This window comes from Colius striatus, chromosome 8 (assembly GCF_028858725.1).
Source record: "Colius striatus isolate bColStr4 chromosome 8, bColStr4.1.hap1, whole genome shotgun sequence".
Classification (NCBI taxonomy): Eukaryota; Metazoa; Chordata; class Aves; order Coliiformes; family Coliidae; genus Colius; species Colius striatus.
The window spans coordinates 13468708-13492079 of record NC_084766.1 but is presented as its reverse complement, the minus strand read 5'-3'; the positions used below and the strand labels follow the sequence as shown (position 1 = coordinate 13492079).

The following is a 23372-nucleotide window of genomic DNA, read 5'->3' as shown; positions in this document are numbered from 1 at the left end:
ATGTGGCTGTTCAGGGTTGGTGTGGAAGCAGCAAGTGCTTAACACCAAGAAAGCTTCGGGCTGGGCAGGGAAGGGGTGATGGAGCCGCAAGCTACTGGGATACCAGTAGAAAGCAGCAGTACTGTTCAACAAATACAGCTACAGTTAGAGTGGGGTTTGAAAGGAGAAGGGTAGTTTTCTGGAGGACAGCACCGCATTGTGGTTTAGGGGGTCATTTTACCAATGACAAAGCAGAGCAGCTTCGCTCAGCCTGTTTGTTTTTTCCAGAGGGGGAAAAAACAGCAATTTTCGATATAATACCTTGCATTAGCAAGGGTATTCCTTGACTTTATAGGGCATCTTTTGTTACGTTTTTAAGATCTAGGTGGAAATCAACAGAGCACAGAGATCAAATTACAATTTTAATAGACTTTAGAACAGAGTGTACGAGTATAAAACACTGGTTTTGTATTTCAAAAGTTGCAGGAAGATAGCCAGTCATTTTTAACAGTCTTCTACAAAACATATGCCAGTAGATTACATAAAAGACACTATATACAATATAAAAGAGCAGAAAACAATCCTCACTGTAAAAATAATTTAAAACAAAGTATTTCAATTTAAAATATCTCCTATAGCACAAACTAATACATTGTGACATGCAAGTGAAAACTAAATATACTGCATTCTTTAGTATAGCCAAATAAGAGCTGTATTAAATTGGGACAATGAGATAACATGCCAACATTTGCTGATGAATACAGGAGGCTGTTCTTATGTACTTATTAAGTGATGATCTTATGTTCAAAGAACAGCTACTATACATCTTTCAAAATGTAAATAAATACTAAAGCAAAGTATATGAATAATCTACATCGTAGAGTTCATTTGGGCCAATGTTGAAAAAGTGATTTATAGAAAAATGCTGTTTCACTTACAATTGCACTGTGCAATTTCACAGAATAGTTCTAAAGGCTTGGAAACACTCTGCACTTGAAAATTTGCCACATCCACGTTTAAGGCAGCCTAGCACTTGGATACACAGCGTCATCATTGGAGTAGCTGCTTTGCTTTTGTGAGGTGGAGCCAGCAGGTGGAAAATCACTCTCCCAGCCCCGACTCATCACAGCGTGCAGCCAGGTCAGGCTGCTCAGCTGGGTTTATCCCCTCAGCAGCGCATGTGGAGGCTCTTGCTATCCGAGTTAGTTTCTCCTGCTTTTGTTTTTATTTTTATTTTGCTCTTATCACTAAGAGTAAAGGAAGAGCTTATTTCTCTTTTGTGCCTTCACACCCGCTGTTCTGGGCTCAGCCTGGCTTCCACGTTACAGCCTTGGCAATTTATCAAATGCTATTTTTAATGCAAGCTGCGTTGTATTTGAGTTTCATGTACAAGGTGAAAATCTTCTATGGTGGGGGATCTGTTTTGTTTAAAAAGCCAGTATTGTAATTGCTGAGGAGTCAATGCCAACATCGGTTCATGTCCACAGGAAATATTAAACTCGGTAACCTAAGCATTTTCACAGCACTTCTTGGTCAGGCTAAAAACCATCAGATTTCTCAAGTGCTTGCTGACTTGTTTCCATTTTGCTATCTACTCACATTTAAGTATGTCTCAAACATACAAAGTAACTGTTAAAGCAGAAAATTAGCTGCCACAGGAGGTCTTAGAAAATGCCAGTGTTTAATGACAGACTAGGCAAGGAGGGAAAGTTTAGCAGAAGCGTAAGAGGCGTGAAAATACCATTCTTTGGTCTAAATTAGCTGTTCCCTTTATATTAGTTTAACATTCCGATGGCTTTTTCAAAACTGTTTAAAAATAATATAAGCTGAAATTCATTAAGCAAAAATATGTATTATATACATGGATGCCTGATCAGACAGATGAACTTAAAAGTGAACATAGTGACAATTGTTTAGATATTCCTAGTACCTTAAAAAAAAAAGTTAGTGTTGAGTGCGCAGTAATAGAATTTTATTGAAAAAGGTAAAAAACTAAGCATGAAAATCTGTTTTAGTTATTTATAAACTACATCCTTATGTTTTTGTTGCTCTAAATTCAGACGTAAACATTCATTTTGACATGCCAAAGCTCCTGGTGCTGGTGGAAAGTTCCTGTAACCAGTCAGTGATCGCTTTACAACTTGTTGCTTGGATGATCAGTCCCTGCTGCTTCATTTGTATAAGCTGATTCATCAGCTGCCAACTCCTCTTGTTCAACTCCATCTTCCCCGAATCCAGGTTCCTCTTCCCTTTCAGGAGCATCCTCGTCCTCTATGCCATTGTAAAACTCTTCAATCTCGCTCTCATCCTCCACATCTAAGCTCTGACTACGACATGAACCACTTTCGCTGCTACTCCCGCAAGAGCTAGAAGACATGATATCATCTTCAGAGTCTGAGTATACCTCAGCCCCGTGGAAAATATAGCGATTTGGTGGTAAAAACAGATACTGAGTACCTGAAATGAAACACAATTTCCAAAGTCAATAAAAGGCTAAAATAAACGATTCGTACAAGATCTTACAAGATCTTCTGGGCAGAAGGTTCCCGTGTTTGTGTATTTTCAACAGAGAAACTTAATGGACAAGTTTAATGACATTAGGATCGTGTTTATTTCAATGCATGTGTATTTATTATGAAGCACAGAGCAAATGCTTCACTGGAAAGCTCAGCATTCCCTCTCCCCCCTCCCTTTGACACAAACCAGCATTTAAACTTCAACATCAACAGCTTTTTTTCTTTGGCAGACATACTCACAGCTGGATTTCTGTTACTTGTAACAGAACTGGAACTCCCTGAACAGAGTATTTCACAAAGCTGAAAAACAACCTTGGCTGTGGAAAGTTGCAACTGAATACTAGTTCTTCACCTACAGTAATTTTCTGGTGTGGTAACTCCTCACATCAGTTAGGAGTTTGCATACTGGAAAGCTTCCTTGGAAAGTCTAAAGTTTCTTCAAAATGTGCCTGGCTCCAGCTGTGAGATTTTGCTTTCCAGTTCCTATCACGACTTCATCTTTCAGTTCTGCTGCCGTACCAAATTATGACCTACTGGGGCCAGTTTTTGAGGATCAAACCAATTTTCCTGAAAATGCAGTTGAAAATGTTAGAAATGGATTTATTTTCTACCAGCTGCCTTCAGCTTCCTAAATTTTGCACTTTTTAGGGATTACAAAATCTATTATGATTAAAAAAAAGATTTGTATCAGCTTCTCCAAAATAAATGAACGATACAATGAGTTATGTAGACACTTGTCTGAACAAAAATAATCACCAAAATCATACTGATTCCCTCAAGGCTCATTTATTTCTTGCTTTAAGGTAAGCCTAGAATAATCATCTCTGCCAGAAAAACCAAAATACTGCAATGTGTTAACACTTACCATCCAGCCTTTTGCTAATCTGTTCCTTTGCAGATCTGTTTACCCAGGACTTCTTCAATATTTCATTTTTCTCTTTATTTTCTCCATTGTTAGATCCATTTTCCTTCATTATTTCAGAGTTCATTAGTTCACTAGTAGGATTTTCAGAGGTCTCTGATGAGATCTGTGTGTTCTGAAGCTTCTCCTCTGTGCAGGTCCCTTGAGTTTCTGAGGCAGGATCACAGTTTTCTATCTTACATTCAGGTGGGTGTTCTGGAGACACCACCACAGGTTCTGGTGGAATAATTCTTTCTGGTGAACCAGAGTCTTCTGAAACGTGTAAGGGGGTAGGTGGGAGCTCTGAATGCACTTCAAGCTCCTTGTGCGGCCGCGGAGGCTTTTCTGTTATTTCCGAAAGTTTTACCAAGTTGTAGCAAAGTTTTGTATATTCACTACCCAGCCTTTGACATAATTCATTAATAATAACATCACAGTCTCCAAGAAGCTCCACATCAAAGTGTAGATGAGGCAAAGGTTCCCTATTAATTAAAATCTGAGGCACTTCATGGGGAATGGAACCTGTGTATAGAAAAGAGAATTTAGTCACTTCAGTTTTACTTCGAGCAGAGATTGACTTGGAAAGCTTGATTCCTCAGATTTCTCCTCATACCTTCACGGACCGATCAGGCAGAAGACAATCAAATCCCAAATATAACAACAGCAGTTTGAGGTGCTAGTCCTACTCTTTTTTTTTTTTTTTCCAGGAAAAAGAATTATTTTACTTAATCACTGAGAAACATATGCACATAAATACTGAGTACGGCAATTACTTGGTCAAGTCTTAAAAAGGTGATTAAAATTAGTATTATAATCTCTTAAACTAATTGTGTTGATTTTGTGCATTTGTTTGATGTACTGAAGTGCACATGGATGTACTGCTGGCAAATGAGATCCCCTTGATTGGGTCAAAGTATTTCCAGGTGCAATCTACACTGTACAGGGTGGCTCTGCTCCTTTCTGATATTTTCCAGACCTCACCAGTTTGGTAGCCTAGTACTGATTCCTCAGGTAACCAACTAATGAAATCCAGTTTTAGGGGACCAAAAAACAATGGCTTGTGTTGTGGATCCTAACTTTCTAGACCTCATGCCTTTCCCATCAGTCTAAACACCGGGCTCTGCCTCTTGTCTAGCAAAGAGGATGTTACTCCAAAGGCCACGGATGCAGTACCGTACCCAGCTAACAGCAGATACCAAGCGCATGTCCGTCTCTGGCCTAGATGTGAAGAGAATTTATTTAGTACCAGTAAGTCTGGCACTCAGTAGGCAAATAAATCACTGGTCATGGTATTTCCTCAGCCTTCCTGAAAAGCATTTTCTATAGCAGACATTACCAGGGATGTTTTTCCCTATCACTTTTAAAAGCTAAGTATCCTAAGGGTGACTATGTTATGCCCTCTGTGCATCATGTAGTATTAAGTATTGACCTTAAAATAACTGACAACCTAGTTACCTGATATACTTGATCTTATTTTTTCATACTACGTTTATCTTTTTAAAGATGATTCCTTTCTTAATCTTCCAAGTCTCTCTGGAGGCATACTGGAAGCAGTGAGAGAAATAAATCTCTCAGTCACTCACGTTTTAGAAATGTAGTTTTTCAGGTTATCATTTCATTCCCTCGAGATCTGCCTGGAGTGTACAAAAAGCACTTAGAATTAATTACTTTCTGTATTTTGCCTTTCAGCTTTACACAGGCACAGAATGGTCATAGAATGGTAGGGGTTGGAAGAGACCTTTAAAGATCTAGTCCAATCCCCCTACCAAAGCAGATCCACCTAGATCAGGTCACCCAGGAATACATCCAGGTGGACTTTGAAAAACCTCCAGAGAGGAGACTCCACACCCTCCCCGGGCAGCCTGTGCCAGGGCTCCCTCACCTCAACAGTGAAAGTTTTTCCTTGAAATGGAAGTTTCTGTGTTCCAGCTTCTTTCCATTACTCCTTGTCCTAATAACGTCTGGAAAAACAGATGCTTCATCTCATGTTTTTCACTGAATCAAGCCAAAAGCATTTTTTAAGCGCTTTTCACTTAGAATTTAACTTTTTGGACAGAAATATTAGCAGAGATAGTCACTTACTTGGAATCAATGCTACTGGTCTTACTTTCAGTGAAGACCCAATGACAATAAGGAGATCAACTTCATTCTTGTCGTACTTCATGGCGCGATGGAACTGCTCAGGTAAGTTCTCTCCAAAGAACACTATGTCTGGCTTCATGATAGCGAGTGGTTCATCAGGTGGACATCTGGGACATCGAGGTACAACCTGCAGAACAGCTTCTATTACTACAATTCGAGGCTGTGTCCTTAAAAACCTGCTTTTAGCAATTCACTGTGACTGATTTTGGCAAAAGACAAGGAAGTTTCAGTGATATTTCCTCATTTACTTTTTCTGTGGATATACAGACAAGTAGGTTTCTTACTGTAGCCTGCAGCAATTGCACATAGAAATAAAACTACAGCAGAAGTAAAGAGGGAGTTCTCCTAAATCAAATGGGAGAAACCATGCAAGATCAACACCACAGGTTTCACCTGACAACTAAGCCAAGGTCCAGAAGTCATGCTCAGTATCAATGAGAAATGACTTCCTATTTCATAGGAATATATCTTTCCTGGTTTAACCAGAGCAAATCCAGATTTTGCTGTCAGTTACCATTACATGACCTGATATAACTGCCTTTCTTGTTGTAGACTATACTTTAGAGCTTTTCCGCTCTACTTTCTCCTCCTGTTGAAAAAGCTATGTGTATTATACACATGAAGCAACATGGCACTCTAGCAGGTGCCTAGCAAAAAACACACAGGCAAGAACATAGGAAAGAACTTTTGTGTGGTCTCCAGTTTGAACTTTTCCAATTCCTCCAAAAACAGAGCAGAATCCTTGTTCACTAAAAAAAGTGGGCAAGAATTATACTTGTGGAGAAGTAGGCTCCCTTTCCTCCTGATACCAGAGGGTATCTGATCTTTGGGGCTTCTTTCCACTCTTTCCTATCTTAAGAGTTTTTCAGAGAGAAGAAGAGCAAGAGGGTGAGCGATACATGTACAGACAATACTTCAGTTACTCCAGAGCAACTTTTCTTTTGAATAGTTTGAGTCTTCTCAGCTGTAGTGTTAAAATATGATACCTCAGAATAAATCTAAGGGGCTAATAAATGTAGGTGCAATCCTATAGCAATCATCACAAGCAAATTAGTGCTGTGTAAAGAGATGTATGTTACTTAACATAATAGGAAAAGATATGAAACCTGACATTTTGATGCAGAACAACTCCCTCTTGTACAGAGAACAGCAGCAGAAAAAAATAACACAGAACTTAAAAAGTTCAAATCCAAGAACTAGTTTATGGATGCCTGTAGTAGGACAAAAGCCAGTGCTTTCTGAATGAGAAAACATCACCAGTAAAAGCCTTTCCTCTAGCATCAAAGGGCCTTTCCCAAAAATGTACGTCTTTGAACAAAAGTATCTAATCCTTCTTTGAAGAAAACCTTCTGAGAGGGATGTATAAGAAACAATATGGTGCAAGAAGCAGGAGCTGGTACGGAGGAAACCTTCACCAACTTTGTTCTTTCAGTTGGAAGCTTGGGGAGGGACAATAATTTGCTCTGTATTAGAAGGAAGATGAAATGAAGTCCTCTAACTTTGGATTTGAAGAGATCAAATAATATTAACTTTGTTTCCATCATTTCTCACAGGAAGTCCAATGACTTGTGACTTAGTGGATCTCTGTAGAGCAACTGCTGTCTCTAGCCAAATCATTGGAGTCACTGTAATGGGCTCATAAATGCATTTCAACACTACACTACTCACCAGCTTCTCTGCTAATCCTCAGAAAGGTCATCAGTAAGGGGGAAGATCTATTCCAAGAGCTGAAATTGACACCAAGAAGTTAAAGCTAGATAATTGGCCACTCCAATTGCCTAGGGTCCTCTTCCCCTCCAGATGCAGCACTTCCTCAACACCCCACCACCTCTACTGATGTCTAATGAAAGAGAAATGGAATTTCTCATTGACTGTTGATGTTATCCATATATCAAAAACAAGACTAGTAAAGTTTTTGTTGGCTTAAGAAAATCCAAGAACTGGTGCAGGTTTTCTTTCTAAATCTGAGACCCTTTCACTATTTCTTGAAGCTGCCTAAAATAATCAAAAACAGAGTAAATGCAAATTTTTGGAAGTGACTGACAATTGCTTTACTCAAAAGTTCAAGGTATGATTTATAACTGCTGCTACTTCTCATCTAGAAAGGATGGTTGTGTACAGTAACCAAGAGAAAAGATCATGCTAGAGGGAACTAGCAATTAGTTATCTTGGAAGTGGCAAAAGAACAAAGAGCGGCAACAAGAAATTGGTAGTTTTACAAATTGAAGATCTCAAACAATTCTCAGTCTGTAATATGCTGAAAGGAAATCCTGGCAGAAGGATGTTAGCTTGACTTGCTCCCTTGTGAAGGACTTGGGACCAGGAGGGGATGGATCACAGCACAGGAAAGGCAATACTTTTAAGGAAAACTAAGGACCCATGGCTATGTATAACTGAACTTGCAAGTATTGGAGGACAGCAGGGACTAGAGACTGGACTATCTATTGGGACCCAGGTGCTAAAAATGTTTTTGTAAAGGACTTAAGAGAACAAACCTGTTGAAATGGACAGTGTTTTGTTTTGTAAGTACAGGAAAAGTTTCTTTTGATATCTAAGGAACCAAACTCTACATAGTTCTAGAGAGGCAACAGAAAAAGAAACTGCATAGTGCTGGTTTGGGAAAGGCTGGCTACAGAGTAAAGACCACAGTGGCAAACAGAACAAATTTATTTTCATGCATAAAGGAGGAAGGATACGTTTTCTTTCATTAGTTCCATTTCTTGTTGTGTAAAATGATATTTGGTAATAACCATATTTATTCTGCATTATCAAAGTAATTCTGTATTACAGCTAGGGCCTGGCCTGGAAATTTACACCTGACAACAGTACTGTAAGATTAGGGCTGAGGGATTGCATGTAAAAAGCTCCTTCGGTCTCATCTCAGGAGTAAAAACACTCTTTGTTCTCATAATTCAGAAGTACTGCTACAGGCTGCTTCTCTCCACTTCCCCACTTTTCCATTACTGACCACCAGCAGAGATGGGCCACTTAGGGCAGGGGTTTGTTTCAGCTTGTGAATGTACAATGATTAAAGTGTCCTTAGGCAAAGGAGACCTGACCACTAACAATCAAAATGGAAAACTACAACACACTTAGGAAGGTTGTTTACAAGGAAGAAAACCTAAACTCCGACCATCTGGCTTTGAAGGTAAAGGAGCAGCAAACATCTGTAAGATAGAAAGTTCTCAAAAATATTAACAGCAACGTAAACTGTATTTCACATTTAATATTTCATTGTTACAAAGCTTCAGTCTTACAAGATTCACGTTTCTTAAAGCTTTTAACTCAAACACCTCTTCTGAAAGGCTTTCATCGAGTTCCATTTCAAATGCAATACCTGGAGGAATTACATCCCTTCCATGTTTCTCATGTAAAGACACAACTGTGGACTCAAAGCATTTATCAAAAAAACCCATGAGCCTGGAGAAAAAAAAAAAAGAGTCCTCTTCTATTTGTATAAACGAGATCCTTCTGACCAGAGAATCATCACCTCTGCTCCTTTAAAAGAAGGGCAAGAGCAAAGAGGGTCCCATCAAGCCAAAAGTTCATCTGTTCGGACAAAGCAGAATTCCTGCCTTGGCCACGGGGTACTTCACACCCTGATGTGGGGAGTTCAAAGCATGGAATAGTTCAGAAGTCCCAGAAAGCAATGTCGGACATCTCATTTGATCCTCTTCCTTGCTCAGAGGCTGTCCTGTAGTTAGTACTTTCTCTACATATCATCTACTGTTTAAACATATTTTTAATGTAGGTAAACCTTTAAAGAGCAACCAACATTATTAATAGCTAAGAATGCTTTTTTGATGTCACTGTGAGTTCAGATAAACATAAACCAGGTATAAATCCAACTTTCTACTTACCATTTTAACCTCTACTTTTCTCGGGGGTAAAATTTAGAATAGACTCATGATTCTGTTCTGCTATTTCCCATTAGCTAACATCTGCAGTATAGTATTTGAGGATACTTGTAAACACTAGAGGAAATGCTGAAATACAGATAGGCATTTCTAAGAAATACATGCAAAGATATGTAGCCTTTTAAAAGCAAATCTTATAAGCGATCCAAGCACAGTGTTTGGTTTGGGTGTTTTTCTGAGAGAGAATTACTTATTAGAAAGCTGCAGTGAGTTAAAGCAAATTGTTTACCTGATTGAAAATATCTCCTCGAACAACTTCACAATCAACTTTGTATTTACAGATCAGGCAGGAAGCTGTTGCAAAGGAACCTGAGGGGAAAAACCCGTATGGTAGAAATAAGGATTTTCAGTCATTCAGATTTGGTCTTTTTGCCTTAGCTGTTTGGACACAAAGGCTGTTGCAATGCTATAAAAATCAGGCATTAAAAGTAATGGAAAATTAAGAGAAGATACTTGTAGTACTAAAAGTAGTTCTTTTAGGAATTAGTCAACAGAAATCTTGTTTTAGGAGCAATGACATAACACATATATGTCAACACAAATTATATCCTGTCCTCTCGTTCCCCCAACCTGTGCAAGCACACACAAGGGGAGAACAGAACCTCCATTTTGCCTCTTTACACAACTAAGAGTAGCATCAGCAGCTCTGCAAACAGCATCAGCAGAACACAAACCTGCATGAACTCGAGAAACTGCAAGGCAAAATAACTGAGAAAATGCATTAGGAAAGACTTTGCTATAGGCAAAAAAATAACTACTGTTCCTTTGAGCAGAAGTGAGGAGTTACAGCTGTATTGTTCACACTGAAATGCTGCTCTGAACTTGTTATCCAGATTAGCTTCTGTGTTTACTGTTTGGCAAGACCATTTGAAATTCGTTGCTCTGTGCAGCCACTCAGTAACTCTCGCTGGCCTGTTTCTGAAGGAGCTGAAGGTTGTGCCTGAGTATTTGGTAGAGCATTAGTGTCTCTGTCTAAAGGGAAAGCTTATCAGGTGGCCAACACACACATGAATACAATGTGAAGTCATTGTGGCAAACTTGAGTGGTCTTTTGGTGTGCACATGTCCAGAATAGTAAGCCTACAAAGCCTTTTATCTGTGGAAGGAATAGTGCTAGAAATTGATAGGATGCTGAAGAATAAAGTAGAAAAATTGACAGATTTTCTCCTGTGAAGCAAAGGGTAAAAAACAAAAACTAATTGTATAAATAATAAAATTGTATAAATAATACAAAAGTCTTTCTTCAGAAGGAAACTTTCAGAAAGATAACCATTAACATTTTGAAAGATCTGCAGAAACTAGGAACAGCTAAAAACCTCTGGTCCCAAACGTTTTATCTGGAGTATTATTTTAAGCCATCCAAATCAAAGATGTTTTCTGCTCATAACCTGTACACAGCAGCTAGCCAACACACTGCTAAATGAAGGGATTCTGGGGCTAAGAACAACATCAAAATATGCTTTGAGGATATTGTATCTGTGTAGGGCAGTGAAAGCACAGAAAAACTTTGGAATGGATAATTTATGAACAACTGGCAGATCAGGTCTGCTAATCACTGCTAGCATGGAAAGTGCACAGCTTCTGAAATGCCTGCTCAGCACTGCAGCTCCCAGAAACAGAGAGATTTCAAGGACTGCACAAAGTATGACAGTAATTTAGGCCTTCATACAGTGTGTTAGGGACATGTCTGTCAGGCTGCCAGGCCTAACCCTGTCTAAGGCATCTGTTGCTACCTATTTGCAAGTCTCTCACATGAGCTATCTGTCGCTGTCGAGGGACCATCGAGTTACGCTGCCCCACGTGTGAATCGTGCAGCCAGCAGAGCACTGCCTCTGATTGTTCAGCTACGGCAATGGCAAGGAATAGAATCTAATTCCAGGCATGTTGATTGAATGCAATGGCCATCTTAAATTCCAAAAAAGCACCTAGGATGCAGTAGTTTTCATAGCAGCAGCTGTACTGAAGGTCTCCAGTGTGGAATGGATTCCAAGGTTTGTATTTGAACTCAAATCATTACAGGGTTCCTTGTCTTTTGGCACACTTGTCACTAACTTGCCACTGGTACAGATGGACAAAAAAGAATGTAGCAGTGTGAACCCTTCCATAATAGAGTTTTGGTTTCTCTTTAGCCACTGCCATTAGTCAACTAGCACTCCTATGTCAGATAAAGCTTGATGTACACAAAACAACCTTTGTTGATTTCAGAAAGCCTCAAAATCTCAAAGTCCATAGCATGTTTTTAAAGAATCTTTTAAATTTAGATTTCACTTACACAGGTCCTACCCTAAAGATAGCCTGAAATCTAATTACTGGCATGTGCAACTGAAATAAATGGAAAGCTTGAGTGTGTGGCAGTCATGTGCAAAAACACAACATGTAAGAAGTTCATGATAAATACCTCGTACAAAATGACAACCATAAGAAAATGACACATTAAGCACAAATGGAAACTAGCACTAGATGTGGGTTATTTGACAGGCAGGATTCTAGTCTGTGCTGTTGGGTTACCACAGCAGGGCTCTGTGTTTGCTCTGTCTGAAAAAAGAAAATTTACAAGTCTGGCACTGAGCTAAACTTTGTAGATAAAGAAACCAAATGTGTGCAGTCCCTAGAAAAGGTGGAATTAAGACAGACAGGTCTTACAAACATGCCAACACTGCTTTTAAACAATTTATTTGCCAGAAGTGTACTAAGTAACGATCCAAACATGCACTTCAAGAACTAATTTTCTGCATCCTTTCCTTAAATTGAATCCTCGGACTTTTACCTTGACATTTCCAAGTCCTTGAAAATTGAAAGCATATCAAGCAACTAATCAAGGGAATCCACTTAATTTGGTATAATAATTATGGAACATGCATTTTTGAAGGTGTAACAAGATGATCTTCAGTTCAACTGAACTGGTGATTAATCCACAACATTTTATATATAAGATAAAGTCACTGAACTGTCAGGATATTTTAAGATTTCAATGGATTATAACCTAAATACAGAATCAAAGAACAGCAAAACTCCATTGACAGACAGGGAGAGGAACTTACAAAAAGGTTGATTCACATTCTGTGTTCTCATACATGAATGTAAAGACGCACCAAATACATTTTAAAAGCTAAGGTCTAAGTTTGTGCAAATAGGGTGTGGGGTCTTCACTGATACACAAAGGTCACTGTATATGAAGCACAATTTCTGAAAGAAGTTATTTCCACTTGAAATACTTCTGATTCAAATACTTAAGCTACCAAAAATAATATAACATTTGTTGCCAAGAGATAGCAATTCAAGACAAAAAAAGAAGTATTCCAATAGCAGTTACCTTGTCACATGCACCAGTAAAACCCATTCCTACACATAAAGTATGGGAAGTGAAACTAAAGCCACTAACCATGACACTGTATTATCCTTTGGATTCCTGCAACCTGTTCCAATGTGTCTATGTTCTGAGTATAGTTGCGAAGTAGTTTTCCTTCTTTATCCATCAAAGCTATGAACTTGTGACAGAGAGATGGCTGGAATTGTCCCGGGTAGATTTCCTAGGGAATTAGGAAGTATATTAGAAAGTGTAAATGAATACACAATGGCTTTATTCCAACTGCAGCAACTCAAGAGCTAAATATTACCAATAATGATTATGTCAGCAGTTAACGTTGTCACTCCCTTTGCATTTTGCCATTGCTCTCAGATCCAACTTTCAACAGGTGAGCTTCTGACGTCAGGATGACTTGCTCCACACAGAAGTTGGTATTTTGTTCTTCACACAGCAAAAAAGCAAGGTTTAGGTCTTTTTTTATTTTTTTTTTTTAGAATTATGAAATAGGAAAGCTTTTTATCTTTGCTATGTCAGGTAACCCTGATATGTGTTATTAGAAACACATACAGTTTAGCTGCAGTCAGACAAAAACATCATGGGGAATTTGGATTCCAATCTTTCGGTTTAGGGTAAGTTTTTACTCCTCAGCATTATCAGCAGCTGTTCCTAGAAGATGGAAGCCCAGAAAGCAGAATGACATTGGATATATGAAAGAAGAGAAGTGGTACTGAGACCGGCTTTGCCAATTTACTCGGTTACAATAGTAATGAAATTAAAACCACATGGCTTGACAGTGATTCTGCTGTGCCTGATAGACGCTCAGTCTGTCCATTAGATCAAGGGGAGGAGGCAGGTGTATCTGAAGAACACATGGGGAAAAAAGAAATGTAGGGTCTTCTGTAGAATGGTTTGATGTTTGCTCACAGTGCACAAAGAGCTTGCCAAAGGGAAAAATGAAATGTGAACACCCAGCTGAAAGCTTCACTTAGGAACCTCTGTCTAGACCATCCTAAGTGGTCTGTCTAGTTGCAGTGCAACAAGGAGGGCAACAGCAGCACTTTTTCTCAGGAGCACTAATTTAGGGAAGGAACTTGAATTCCAGACCCTCTGCTCTCCAGTCACATTCTCACCACTAAACTGAAACTGGACTGGAGTCTCACCTCAGAAAGTGAGGCCTTTTTACAGAAAAAGCACAAGAGCCACTGGCCAAAATAAAGTTAGTAAGGAGGCTGGTTGCCTACCTTTATCAGTAGATATTTAAAGGTGAACCAAAATTTCTAGCACAACAGCAAACTGTTAAATTAACCTTTGAGACAGCTCCGCCTTCAGCTACCATATACCCTATTAACAAAAAGACTCCAACCTCTTTGAAAGCGTTTGCTGTTCCCCTAAACATTTCAAGTTACTTGCAATTCTGAAGCTACATGGGTCTTTGGAGTTAAACTGCAGCAACAATAAGTGATTGCTCATAGTGCTACTACCTACATTATGATTAGCCTATTACGTGATCATCATCAATACTGATGTGGTCCTAACAGCTTTTATGTCTTAATCTGAAGCAGCAAGATGTGTTCTGCCACTGAGATCCACAAACGTATTTGGTCATTCTTTGCCTCTAGAATTAAAGAAAGTTTTAAGAGTTAATGAAATTAGAAATCAATATTCTAAGTGAGAAATAGGAGAGATTATTTTAGTAAAAAATATCAGCCAAATTGAACTGTTCTGGCAAAACCTGCACACAGACAGGCTTCAAGTAGGTTCGGGTGGGATTCTGTTGTTTGTTAAGGTTTTTTTAGTGTTTTTTCGGTTTGTTATCCCTTTTCTTTTTTTAACACTGAAAAGCCAAGGAACAGTATACACTGAGTATCAAAATAAGTTAGTAACTGGATAGGAGGCTTTCAGAGAAAGCTAAGCAGCTGAAGAACACACCGAGTTTTCTTTTCCAATCTTTATAACATAACTGAGCAGTAGCATAAGTTATGAATGAAGGAAAGAAAGAGTGAGCATAATTCGTAGTGACTGATTTGCACAAGTTCTTGTGGGTCCTCTAGTAATTCCTGTAATATTCTGGTTTTGATTTTTTTTTTGTCCTGAGGAGATTCCAGACTAAGTGCAACTATTCTTTTCTTTCTACATATGTCTACACCTTCTACAACTCCGTGTCTCAGACACGTACTGTTATTAAACCATTTAATAACACTAACATCTTTCAAAAAACTGCTGCATTCTCCATTTTAAGCGAACATAGTCCCTGTAAAAAGGCTATGATTCTCTAAGATGCACTGATCTTTGTGACAGTTATATCAAACCTGAAACAAGAACAAACTTATTAGTGCATGAAACGGCTTTACCTCTCCTAACTATAAATACAGTGATAAAATGTGAATGTATTATATGACATTGAACAGCATGCCAGGCCATATCAAATTCAAATGTAGCTTTCCACGTTACTCACATGCTGGCCAAAAGTTTCTCATATTCTTTCAATTTTTCAGAGAAAATAACAGCAACTAAGATGACTGAAGTTTGCTCAGATAACAAGTTTTTATTTATCCTCCCTGAAATTGAAGACTCTGTCTAGAATGGTTGCACGTATAATGAAGTTGGAACAAAGTTAAAAGAAGCTTAAAAAAAAAGAGAATAATGCTAAGCATCTCTAATAAGGCTATGATGTGATTGAACACAATGACTGAAGTAACACTGAGGATATAAAATTGATACAAAGAACTGCCCAGGGAGAGTGCTGAGCCACTGAATAAGGTGTCTCTTTAAAGTAAATTCAGTACACTAACATAGTTTTCTATTGTGATTATTTAAAAAGACAAAGATACTATTTTGTTAACAGAATAGTTTTATATCTGATTTATGCATTTTAACATTGTTATTTATCTTTACTGACCAAGATAAGAACTGTTGGAAAAACCATACCTTTGCAAACTTAAAAAATGGCCTGGGATCCTTTCTGAAGTATTCTATATCAAACATTGCTTGAGGATCTGGAAGGTCTGGGAAGTCTACAGCAAGGCGTGCATAGATGCCATCTCTTGATCTAAAGTCAGGTATTCCACAAGACACAGACACCTGAAATATATTTTTGCAATCTGAAATAAGCAAAACTACATATTGGGCTATTAATGACTATGCTATGATACAAACTATTTGGGAAACCACATTTCTGGATGCTCACAGTGCTCAGAGACATTAAGAACAAAACCAGTCTGGAATTCTCTGTATTTATTTCTTTTTTCTTTTTTTTTTTTGAGCAATGTAACAAATCCCAAATCACAAGCAGAAGAAATAGCACAGAAACAAAGTCTGACAACTGGGCAAAAAACACCCTTCAGTACAATCCATACAAGTAGTAACAGCATACCAGAACTTACTTTTACTACTGGAAGTTTTGTAAGAAGTGAACAGAAATTTAAAATAGAGTTGCATTAAGTTTGATTGGTTCATTGATCTGCCAACTTAGGCATGGACAAAGTGGTTGATTTTTCTTTATTACACAGTAATACTAACATGGCAACAGAACAAATTCTTACTATTGATAAATAAACCTCTTTTGATAAACAAACATTGTTTATCAAAGCATTGTAGTGGTCAATAAAGACTAAAATTTCTTGTCTCAGACTACTCCAAAACACTATGGGAAGAGAAGGAGAAACAGGTGACTGATAGCAATTATAGGAAGAGCAAAACTGGGTAACAGAAGTCGCAGTGCTTTTCTGACAAGCTGCTTTGAATTACTCATCTTTTCTGAATGGCATCACACCCTCTGTGTGTGAACAACAGAAGCAAAAAAATTGATTTTTGCATTATGATCTGGTAGATAGGCATAAAGCTGCAAATGTACAACAGTTTTCAACTGTTCTTTAGTAAAACAGTGAGTAATCTTATTACCATCATAGAGTCACACTTTAAAAGTAAAATTCAGTCTACTGAAATCCAACTGAACTCTCCTTATAATCCCTCCTTTACATTTTTCTCCTCTTCAAGTCCTATTCTTCTAGTCCCTCTAGCTCCATCAGGTATTTTAAGACATCCACTGACATTTTGTTTAAGAAGTCATTGCCTTTGTTTTAAATGAAAAAATGACCAGGAGGGAAGTATTCTGAAACACGTAAAAGTGATCTTATTCTGTAACTGTCCTGCACAGAAGCAACTGAATAAGAGCTTAAACTCTTAAGAATCTCACAGAAAAAAAATCTTCTCTTATTAGAGAGATCTGGTAGTTTCCAACTTTAGCTCCAGTCTTGCAGTGTGCACTGTTCTAGCAGACAGCTGTGCCTTCTCTTACCACCTAGCACAATTATTGATTTACCAACATTGTGGGGGTCACATCACCTGCATGGTGCAAAGCACAGGATAAGTATTTAACCAACTGCCTACATATTCTCACTGTCATTGCAACAATACATACCCCAGCTCCAGTCAAGACCATAATTTTTTTGCATTCTTGTAAAAGTTTCACAGCATCATCAATAGTATTAATATCTTTTCTTTTTTTTCTTTTTGGTGGTTCTGAAAGAATGTTTATAACAATCTGCCACAGCGTCATATCATCCAGTTCCGGCGGAGGGATTGTTTCTGGTAGCAGGTCTTTCAGAATTGTCCGTGGGTCTGTCCCTAACATGAGATGCTGCTGAACAAAAGTGTAGGGACCTGAGAATAAAAAAATGAAATTGGAGTCAGGTATTTCAGATGATTATGATCCTTGTCCCATTTACTAATGCTTGCTACCACAAGTTTATTAATCCAACTTAATGCATTGCTCATCAAAACCCCTGTGTGGTTTCATCTAAATTCTTAAATGATTGTATAGTTAAAGTTTTTACTTATTTAGTATTATTTTATGTTAACCCATAAAGGATTACACAGAAAGTTAGTCAAGGTAGAAATTCCAGTTCAACGCAAACTTGATGGCTCTTAAAGGGGCACTCACTTAGCAATAAGATTTTCACAGTGTATCTCTATGGCTTCATTTCTGTTTTTCCAACATTTTGTAAGATAGTTACAGTTAGTAAGTTCAAAAGACAACAAACACACCTTTACTTTCTAATCATACAAAGTATCACCCTAAAGAGACAAATAGGGCCAGCCAATCCATCATCCTAAAGTAACTTTTCAAAGGCAAATGGCATCTAAGAACACTATATAGGCTTCTACCTATACGTGGTCGTGGGGTCCAATCACTAGAACTTGCATGTGAGGCTCTGTCATCTTCATCACTATCGCAGGAGTGAAAACCATTGGCTATGATTTCATCACTAAAAAGGAAGTTATCTGCAAGACAGCACAACAATGATAGGTTACATTTCAGCCAAATGGCACAGATGTACACTTAAATATATCACAAAACCTTAATTTGATTTCAGTGAACTACAAATAGGCAGTTTTGTCACACAGAAAAATTCTACTTTCTGAGTTTACAGATATGCTTTCAAGGCTTCTGTAGATTTACTGCACCATTTTCTGGGCTTTGGTGCCCTGGATGTTGACCTCTGTGAAATTTTTATTCTATAAAGTGTTGGGCATTAAGGATTACCTTAAAAAATAATCCAAATGTTTTAAAAGGACAATAAAAACTCCTTTCTCATACAATTTTCACTTCATGCAGCTCACTGAGAAAGTGGATAAAATGAAAAGGTGTCACTTTATAGACCAAACTCTGACTGGCTCTTTACAGCGCAGCATTTTAAAAGAAACACATTTGGCTACAACTAAGTTACAGAGTTTTGTTAGGCTGTTATCTTACAGCTGAGCTGCAACAGGCAGCCACATACACACCTCCATATTTCAGTTATAACACAAATTGTGCTACCTTGAACCACCTTCATTAAGTCTGTCTTGTCCATTTTACCCTGCAGCTGAGTTTGGTTTAGAGTAGTACTTAAGTGCTTCAGCTCAGCTCGTGGCCTTAAGCCAGAGTAACCCAATCTAACTTCATCATGTATCTAGATAAAGGAGTTCAGAGAAGAATAAGATACTTGTCTTACAGCATGCACTACTACGCTAACATAGGGGAAATCCAAACTCTAACCTGGGCAGCTTATTAAGAGTTTAGACTAATACACTTCTTATTTGCTTTAATAGCCTCAGCAATTGTAGCTTAATTTGTTGGAAAACTTAGTCTATGAAGAAAGAACAATAAGGTGCTATCTAATGCAAAGAGTCACACTAATAGTTTCCAATCTCTATTTGAATAAACCCCTACAGTTATTTAGCTAGGTTACTTCGCTTTACTTTTAAATAAAGAACATCACAAACCACCATTTTTTATTCAGAGATCGTGTTGTCCTCTTCTTTACCTTGTTGGCATAAATATTTTATTCTGATTAGAAGGGAAAGAGGTAGAGGACAGAAATTTGCTTTTTGTACTGCTGTCTTGTTCTTCTGAGACCACAGGGGCTCACTCACATTACTGTTTCTTAACACTAATCTACACATTGACAACATTTCACTTCCATCTCATTAGGTACAAAGTCAGTGAACATGTTATGCAAAAGGCATTATGAAGAAAAAAATTGGTTAGTACATATCAGTAGGTGTGCAGTTCAAGTTTCACAAAAACAACCTTTACCTCTACTGTATAAAGAATTAAAGCTTATACTGTTAGACCCATCACATACAGATCACCTTGTCTTGTGTTTAAGAAACACTGTGACAGACACAAGCAGGCTAAAGTGAGAGTTTAAATTGTAACACTATGTATTCATTTGATTCCTCCAAGGACTAAAAGGAAGGCTTACCAGATCTAGGCAACCCACAGCAAAATATGCTGAGGAACCAAGTAACTTAAGCAGAAAGGCTTCATATAAGGCACAGATGAGAGATAATAGCTTTATTCTTGTGCTGGTCCAACAGATTTTTAAATATCAAGGCCATCACAAGCTTATCACACAGCTCTGTTCCCTTTTGGATTGCTTTGCTACAGGCAGAAATATTCTACAGAGTTTTGCTATGGAGTTAAAGATAAAATATCTTTAACTGCATTCCAGGATACAATGTAAAGACCTGGTTGGCCAAATGCAGTATCTTACACCTTTTAAGACATCTTTCCAAAGATGTCTTAATAATCCAAAAAGAATAAGAACCACCTATCTTGTTCAGTAATGCCACGCAAGGTGCTGTCCTACGGATGCTAACAGTATGCTTCAAACGTGAACTGCAAAGAAACTTTTGTAAAGATTACAGTTTGTGCGGCAGTCAATCAAATCTGTTACTTGAGGTTACTTAAAGAGTCATTTAAGACTGCTGCTCCAGTGCTTTCTGTGCAAATTTCCAAGAAACAGAAATAGTAATCCCGGCAGAAGTTCTGAAAGCACGGCTTATGACTTCTCATGTGTAATAACTTGTTGCCAGCAACAGAGCAAGCTCTGAGCCGATCTCCTTCTACGAATCCCAGCACGAGAAATAAGCTTTGACAAGGACTGATAAGAATCGATTAAGTTTTAAAAAATGGATGCAGCGGCTCGCTGGCGTTGGCACCCGCGTATGGCTGAGGCGATGGAAGGCGCACGGCGTGTGCCCGGCGACCGCCCGCGCACGGAGCACCCGCTACCTGCGGCGCCATAGGCCAGCGCTGGCGCCGGGCTGCGGCAGGTGAAGCCCGAGCCGCCCGGGGAGCGACGCGGCCCGCGAGGGCGGCGCCAGGCGGGACCGCCCGGGCGGCTGCCGCGGGGAGGCCCCGGCGGGGAGCGCCCGCGCTGGGAGGAGGGAGCCCGCCGCGTCCGGCCGCCCATCCAGACGCGGACTGTGCGGCCGGGCCATCCCCACCCGGCTGCGGGGGGCGGCCCGCGGCCCGTCCCGCCGGGCCGAGCGGAGGGGAGGAGGGGGGGGAAAGGAGGGAGTTCCTCACCGGGATGCAGGGCCGGCGCCTCGGCCGCCCCGTTTGAACACTGCGCCCGCCTGCAGCCAATGGCCGCCTCCGCTGCGTCTTCGCCGGGCGCCGCCTCCGCCCCCTCCCCCCGGCCCCGCTGCCGCGGCTGCGGAGGCGGCTCCGCCCGGGGCAGGCCCCGCAGCCCGGCCCTATTGTCCGCGCCGGTCCAGGCCGCCGCCGCCTCTTCGTCCTCTTCGTCCTCGACCTGGCCGCCGCCATCGACGGCCACGGCCGGCGCCTCGCCCGACGGCTCCGCCGCCGCAGCGGCGGCGGGCGGCGGCCCCGCGGCCCGGTCGGGGCGTTGGGCGGGCGCCGCGCCGCGCCCGCAGCCGCCGTCTTCCGAGTCCAGGCGCTGTCGCTTCAGAGCGGGCTCGGCGCTGTCGGCCGCGCCGCCGGGGCCGCCGTCGCGCGGACGGAGGAGCGGCGTCTCCTCGTCCGCCATCTTGGAGCAGGAACCGCCGCCCCCCTCCCGCCGGCGCAGCGCGCAGCAGCGCCTCCGCCGCGGCCCCCTCCCCCACCCCCAGGGAGCGATTTAAACGCGGCACGTGACCGCGCCACCGCCCACGCGGGCACCCGCCCCGCGGAGGCAGCAACAACAACAAACCGGGTCACGTGACGGGGGAGGCGGGGGGGGGGGCGCCGCCGCCGTCACGTGGCTCTCGTGCCGGCTGAGCCCTCGCGCGGCAGGGCGCCTCCTCCCCCGCGCGCACGCCCCTCGCGCCATGGCGGTTCTCGTCACGTGAGGGGCCGCGGCCTGGGCCGCACTGCGGGGCGCTGCCGCGGAGCGGAGACCGGCGCCGCCGGGCAGCGACCGCCCCGGCCCCTACCGTGCCCCGCCGCCCCTCGCCTTGCGGCTCGTCGCTCTTCTCCGCCCCGACGCTGCTGGCTAATGGTGGCTTCCCTGTGCCCTGTCGGGTCTCGGTATCCCTGTCGTCGCAAGCCGCTTGAGAAACCCTCGGGCCTTTGGATAATGGTGTTCTGGGTATCCGATAGAGAACGCCTAGTCCCGAGCAACAAACGGTGTTTCCTGGCTCACGCTTCACGTTCCCGTGTGGCTGCGCAGCCCGCGGTGAGGTGACACGCTGCCCGCGGGCCCTGCGCGCGTGTGTCAGTGCAGAACAGAGCTGAGGCCGTGAGGGGACGTAGCGTCGGAGCGCAGCTTCTGCCGGGCACGGCGGCGCGTCTGCTGACTGCCTGGGGAAGGCTCTGCACCTGCGGCTTGAGCTTTTGCGTAGGGGTGCTTAAATGTATTAGCACAGTCCTGGAACTCCTGCGCTACGGGAGTGGGTGGGTTCGGCACCCATCCGAACAACGGTGGTTGTAAGAATGGTGCCTGTGTAGTGTGTCAGAGACCCGATGGGAAACCGCAAGAGTTGGGATTTGCTCGAATGGCATTTGCAAATTCCTTCTCTGTCACATCAGCATTCCCTGGTGGGATGTGCCCAGCTGGTAGCTGTGGAGACCTGTGCTTTTCCAATGATCTCTTCTGTTATGTAAATTGCAGAGACAATCCTTAGCGGCCAACCTCGCTGCTGAATTGTGGCCCATCACTGTATAGTAAATATGAGGTACCACACATGGGCTTTCTTACAGTAAATACGGAGGCACTATGCAGGAGCTTTCTTAGATGTACTGTTTCTTTCTACCTGGAAGTCCTATCTGGATAGAACTACTCTGCTTTCCTGGGACTTCTGCCAACCTGAAATTGTGATCAAATTTCATGGATATAAATTTAAACGTTGTTTTATTTAACATCACTGCTTAACATCACAAACTATTTGCAGATTTGTTTTGGTGAATTTAATACAACCAAATCCCTAAGTTTAGTGGCAAGACAAGAGGATATATTTATTATCTATATTTATCGATAACTGACTCTGTAGGTCATATTTTTTTAGGGAGGGATTTTGTTTTTTTCTGATTCTTTTCAGTATTAGCCCCCCCTCCCCAAGATATACATGCCCTTTCTCACAGAACCTATTTCCCAAAAACAAGCTACAAAGCTACCAGATGTGACTTGGAATATTTTTATTAATCTATGCAAATTTGTGTGAAAGCATATTTTTTCCTCACTGAAGCTGAGGCAAGATTCAGATCTTTTAAGATGCTTTTGTCAGCATATAAAGGAGAGAGGTAACTTTTGGTGCTTATTTAGGTGAAGACTGTGTTCTAAGGAAGAAAATGTCTTAAGTGATAGAGGTGTATGATACAAAGCTTTCTGCAAAGGTATTGGTGAGGAAATCATTCAGAGATCCTAAAGCCGACTCCGTTACTGTAAATATTTTTATGTGTTAGTGATGATGTTGCAGTAGTTACCCCTAAATCGGGAAGTCAATTTGGTCCTCTTCTATTTCTATAACTGGGGACTATGAGGGAGCATGAAATGCAAAACTCATTGGAGTTTTATTATGTCTTGAACTTCTGGAAAATGCATACTCTGCCCTCAAGAAACAAGCCAACTGAAATCAGTTGAGAAGAACTGGAAGATTTGATATGTTTTGTGGGAATAAATTCAGAGATATCCAGACCTTGCTGTTTTATTGAAAGGGCCATTTAAGACTTTTACAGGTTGATGGTAAGCTTCCTGTTGTAGTGAACCAGAGTTTAGTCTCACTCTTGGCTATAAATAAGCAAAGTTTCTGATAATGTCTTAAGAATGAATGGAAATGTTGTGTATGTGATAAAGGAAATGTCTTCACTCTGAGTACTGTTTGCATGGTCTGAGCAACACT

The 23372-nt window shown here is 40.9% G+C and overlaps 1 protein-coding gene across 1 annotated transcript; it reads right to left on the bottom strand.

Moving 5' to 3' along the window:
• Positions 1-388: 388 nt before the first annotated feature.
• Positions 389-21161, bottom strand: SIRT1 (sirtuin 1). Its single transcript, XM_062001813.1, has 9 exons — positions 20620-21161; positions 17928-18044; positions 17182-17423; positions 15690-15842; positions 12837-12984; positions 9685-9764; positions 5479-5665; positions 3361-3918; positions 389-2436 (listed from the first exon to the last, which is right to left on the bottom strand). The coding sequence occupies exons 1-9, from the start codon at positions 21080-21082 to the stop codon at positions 2114-2116; spliced, it is 2271 nt and encodes a 756-aa protein (XP_061857797.1). The 5' UTR covers positions 21083-21161; the 3' UTR covers positions 389-2113.
• Positions 21162-23372: the final 2211 nt, after the last annotated feature.

Bases quoted from the DNA above. Each gene is read 5' to 3' on its own strand.
- SIRT1 (XM_062001813.1), bottom strand. From the start codon at position 21,082: ATGGCGGACGAGGAGACGCCGCTCCTCCGTCCGCGCGACGGCGGCCCC. The intron at 9,765-12,836 runs GTTAGTGGCTTT...TTTTCCCCTCAG, and splicing joins AAGGATAATACAGTGTCATG to GTTCCTTTGCAACAGCTTCC. The intron at 5,666-9,684 runs GTAAACAATTTG...GCTGTTCTGCAG, and splicing joins GAGGAGATATTTTCAATCAG to GTTGTACCTCGATGTCCCAG.